Source organism: Mesocricetus auratus, unplaced genomic scaffold (genome assembly GCF_017639785.1).
Source record: "Mesocricetus auratus isolate SY011 unplaced genomic scaffold, BCM_Maur_2.0 Super-Scaffold_4256, whole genome shotgun sequence".
In the NCBI taxonomy this organism is placed as follows: Eukaryota; Metazoa; Chordata; class Mammalia; order Rodentia; family Cricetidae; genus Mesocricetus; species Mesocricetus auratus.
Window position 1 is genome coordinate 59,219,238 of NW_024429182.1, and position 4,948 is coordinate 59,224,185.

The 4,948-nt window shown below is 47.1% G+C and overlaps 1 protein-coding gene across 1 annotated transcript; it reads right to left on the reverse strand.

Annotated features, from left to right (window-relative positions):
- Window positions 1–2,713: 2,713 nt before the first annotated feature.
- On the reverse strand, window positions 2,714–3,833 carry LOC121134511 (olfactory receptor 13G1-like). The gene has a single exon (XM_040732942.1). It carries the CDS (start codon window positions 3,831–3,833, stop codon window positions 2,916–2,918), a length of 918 nt encoding a protein of 305 aa, XP_040588876.1. The 3' UTR covers window positions 2,714–2,915.
- Window positions 3,834–4,948: the final 1,115 nt, after the last annotated feature.

Sequence of the window (4,948 nt, forward strand, 5' to 3'; positions counted from 1 at the left end):
CTCCCTGAGGACTGACCTTCAAAGTAGGAGAAGGTGACACACAGGTTGTCAAAGGGAAAAGCAATCAGTATCTATGCTACTATGGCACCTCCAAGCCACAACAATGAGTAGCATGACACGATTTCACTAAAGGTACAACAGCAGCTCTTACGTCTTGGCTGTCTAACTGGAGTGCAGCCCACTCAGTAAGGCATAATTCATGCTGGTATTGTAAACCTAGTCAACTCCCTGTAGTTTGACAGGTCACAGACATAGAGGAGAACCTTCTACTGCCACTTTTCCAAACCAATATAAACTCTAACTGCATTCTTCATATGTATCTGCATCCACACAGATGGGTGTAGGTAGCTCTCACCTCTCATCAAAGAAGCCTTTTCTGTAAAAGAGAGAGACTATTACAGGAAGCCACAACTGATCAAAATACAGAGAAGAGCTGACTATGAGTTGCCTAGGCCTAATGTATGTTGTAGCCCTAATGTATGTTATAGATACAGCACAACCTCCACACCTAAGTCTCAAGGAACATCAGAGAAGAGTGGCAAAATCATAACCCAGAGGACCAAGATTTCTGCTGCAACATTGTGTCTTCTACAAATGTTAGGGGAGCTGTATCCACAAAGCCTCAAGAATATGGTGACCTCACCTCCAGAGAAGCAAGGAAACAAGGAGGACTGTAAGAGAGACATACTCAGTCCCCCAGTGAAACAGAGAAGACAAAAGCCCCTGAACAAATAGGAAGCATGCGGGGAGGGTTGAGGGAGGTAGGAGAAAGAGAAGGGGAGAAGAGGATGGGGAGGAGAACATGAGGATCAGGAAGATTGAGTGGGGAGAGGAAAAGAGGAGAACAAGAAAAGAGACACATCAATAGAGGAAGCCATCATAGGTTTAAAGGGAAATCAGGTAATAGGGAATTGTACAGAGATCCACAAGGATGACCCCAACTAGGAGCCTAAGCAATAGTGGAGAGGCTACCTTAAATGTCCTTCCCCTATAAGGAGAATGATAATTACCTTAAATGCCATCCTAGAGCCTTCATCTAGTAGCTGATGGAAGCAGAAGCAGACATCCATAGTCAAGCACTGAGCCAAACTCCTGGAATCCAGTTTCAGAGAGTAATGAACAAAAGGGTCAAGACAAAGCTAGGAAAACACACAGAAACAGCTGACCTGAGCAATCAGGAACTCATGGATCCCAGTCTGATAGCTGGAGAACCAACAGAGGACCAAACCATGTTCCCGAACGTGGGTGTCAGCTAGGAGCACTGGCCAGTCTATGGGACTCTTGGCAGGGGAACCAGGATGTATCCCTAGTGCACAAATGGACTTCGGGATCCCATTTCCCATGGAGGGATACTCTCTTTGCCTAAATACACAGGGGAGGGCCTAGGCCCTACTCCAATCACTTAACAGATTTTGATGATCATTCATAGAAGGCCTAATCCTCCCTGGGGAATAAATGGAGGATGGGATAGGGGGATTGGTGGGGGGCATGAGACAATGGGAAGGAGAAGGAACTGGGATTGATATGTAAAATAATATTGTTTTTAATTTAAATAAAATCTATAAAAAATATGGTGACTTAAACAAGACCTGAACAATGATGACATTAGTCTGCATGCTAACATGGAAGATGGAAATCCGAGGAGTTATAGGCAATTAGTGACTGCTGAGAGGGAGAATCACTCTTCCCCATGGACAAGTCTCATAACTGATTAACCAATACCAAGAGGTCAACCGTAAATGCATATAAATATGAGCAACTCTAAATGGCTTTAGCAGGTTTTATTTGCATGTTTTTCAAATATATGTAAAAAACACCACTCATAAATAAAAAAAGCCATGAAGTTGACAGAAAGGGGAGCATACATTGAAACAGGAGGGGAAATGATAAAAAAATACTATAAACATGTATAAACTTTAAATAAATTTTCAAAAAATACAAAAATTAGCTAATTAATTGAAGTAGTATTGAAAAGAGAAACAAAAACCAACTATTAGAAAAAACACAGGTCAACCAGGAGGAGACAAAAAGGTAAAAAGTCAACCAGAGTTAGCCCATGACCTTGAGACAGCCCAGGTCAGATGTGAGGATTTGAGTAAGGCATCAGAGGTCTCTGAATTCATTCCAAGAAGCCCGTGAAGGACAACAGCTATGTTTCCTCTCATATTACCCTTTCTGGCCACATCATCCAAACGATCAAGCCCCCAAGCATACAGCAGCCCTGCTACATCACTCCACAGGGGGAACGGTAAGGCCCTGGGTTCTAGCAAACCTCTGCTGCCAGCATAGTCTGCCGCTGAAACCCTCCTGGGTGAGAGCCAGCTTTGGCAGGAGAGTTGCTGCTAGCTTTGGTGGTTCCTATTGGGCAGGATGTAAGGCAAAGGCAGGCCTTAGCTCATCGCACAATGCCACAGCATGCCCACAGCAAGACAAAAGTCTCCCTGAAAAACTGCTTTCAGAGCTATACAAAGACATGGAAGGAAGTCAATTTTTCATATATTTCATTAACAAGAAAGACCAATTGTCCTCAAATGACCAGGCCTCTGTACATTCTTATGTCACCTACCTACATGCCAGCTAAAATCAGGGCTGAATAGCCTTTGGGAGTTAGAAGAGAACAGATGCACAAAGCAGGGTCTTCCCAGAGCTGCCGGGTCATGTGACTGCAGCAGAGAGTGTTAAGAACACCCACATTTGACGTGGGGAACTCACTTAACTGTTGAGGATTATAGCCTCATGGATACAACATCTTCCTACAGGGGAGCAAATGCAGGTCCCAGGGCTTATCTTTGTAGAATTCAAAGAGTTGTCCCTTGTGGGTCAGCAAATTGTGTCCTGGGGAAAGGAACAGGGACGAATACAAAACCTGTGATCCCCAGTGCATCAGAGTTGAAGGCAGTGGAGCCACCACAGGCTCAGCAGCAGAACAGAAGTCTCCTAAGTGCAACTTTGACATCCTTGTTCCTCAGAGTGTAGATGAGGGGGTTCAAGGTGGGTGCCACAGAGGTATAAATGACAGACACCACCTTGTCCTTGTTCAGTGAGTAGCTGGATGCAGGGCGGATGTAGGTGTAGATGACAGTGGAGTAGTACATGGTGACCACGATGACGTGTGCAGAGCAGGTGGAAAAGGCTCGTCGCTTGCCCTCAGCAGAGCGGATCCTCAGGATGCTGGCCACAATAAAGCCATAGGAGAGGATGATCACGGAGAAGTTCCCCACAGCGAGGAACACATCCGCAGCAAAGGCCATGGCTTCGTTCAGTTGTGTTGGAGCACAGGAGAGCTTCAACAGTGGGGGAATCTCACAGAAGAAGTGCTCTATCACGTTGGAGCTGCAGAACGGTAGACGCAGCATCAGACCTGTATGCACACTGGTGTTAGTCAGACTGATGGACCAGACAAGGCCAGCCAGGAATGCACACACCCTGGGGCCCATCCAGGCACCATAGTGCAGGGGGCAGCAGATGGCCACAAAGCGGTCATAGGCCATAGCTGAGAAGAGCAGAAGCTCTGCCCCCAGTGACCATGTGAAGAAGTAGAGCTGGGCCATGCAACCCCAATAAGAGATCATCCTCCCCCCGACCATGGTGTCTAATAGCTTGGGCAGGATGGTGGAGGTGCAGAGAATGTCCACCATGGCCAAGTTGAACAGGAAGAAGTACATGGGCGTATGCAGGGCTGGGCTGGCACTGACTGTCACCATGATGAGCAGGTTTCCTGAGATTGCAGCCATGTAGAGACAGAGGAAGCCGAGGAAAAGTGGTACCTGAAGATGAGGCATTTCTGAGAATCCCAGGATGAGGAACTCAGTGAGCAGTGTCCCATTCATCATAAAGCTGGGGTGGCCTCAGGATCCAGGAGCAGTGGGTTTTCTATGGCAGCTATGACGGTATCTGAAGAAGAAATACATGCTCCAGTCCCAGGTGGTGCTAAAGACCCACCCCAGGTATGTTTAGGCCCTCCTAGAGCTTAGATCTCTTATGTTATTCTAGGTGTGGGACCTCTAGGAGACTGATGTGGTCACTCATAAACCTTGGGAACCCAGGGTATTTCTCACTGAGAGGGTTCTTTTCTTAGATTTCAGAGAACATGGAGAATGGCCAGGAACACTCCAGGGGTGGAAGTCTGTGTGTCCTGGAAACAGGGATAACTGTGGTTCCCTTCTATTCAAGGACTCAGACAGTGTGTGGGAATGGAAGGAATGAGGAAGATGGCAAGTGTCCCTCCCCTGGCCATGGAAAACAGTATCAACCACGGTCTTCAAGGGTGACTGTGTATTTACGTACCCGAATGGCAGTCATTCATCTGTGTGTCACTCGAGCTGGGGGTCAAGGCTTTAAAGTGGGGTACTCGAGTAGGGCACCATGAAGTGTCTCACTCCTACACCCATGCAGCCTCTGAGCTAAAACTCAGCTGAGTGTAGAAAAGCCTTAAAAAGAGTGTACCTGAATCCATAAGTGCCAATTTCTAAATGATGAGGTAAGAGCACACTATGTGACTTCTTTAAATTTTTTTTATCTGAATTAGAAACAAGCTTGCTTCACATGTCAATCCCAGCTCCCTCTCCCTTCCTTCCTCCCCCGCCCCCCACCAATGCCCCCAATCCTCCACCCAGACCCTAATCTGCTCCCCAGGGAGGCTGAGGCCCTCCATGGGGAATCTCGAAAGTCTGTCATATCATCCTGAACAGGGCCTTGGCCCTCCCTCATGTGTTGAAGCTGAGAGAGCATCCCCCATGTAGAATGGGCTTCCAAAGTCCATTGGAATGCCAGGAATAAATACTAATCTACTACCAAAGGCCCCATAGATCTCTGAGGCCTCCTGGCTGACACCCAAATTTAGGGGGTCTGGATCAATCGCATGATGGCCTCTCAGCCATCAGTCTGAGGTCTAGGAATTCCTCCTTGTTCAGGACCACTGTTTCTGTAGGTTTCACCCACCAGTTCT

Excerpts from the sequence above, each read along its gene's own strand:
- LOC121134511 (XM_040732942.1), bottom strand. The coding sequence starts at position 3,833 with ATGATGAATGGGACACTGCTCACTGAGTTCCTCATCCTGGGATTCTCA.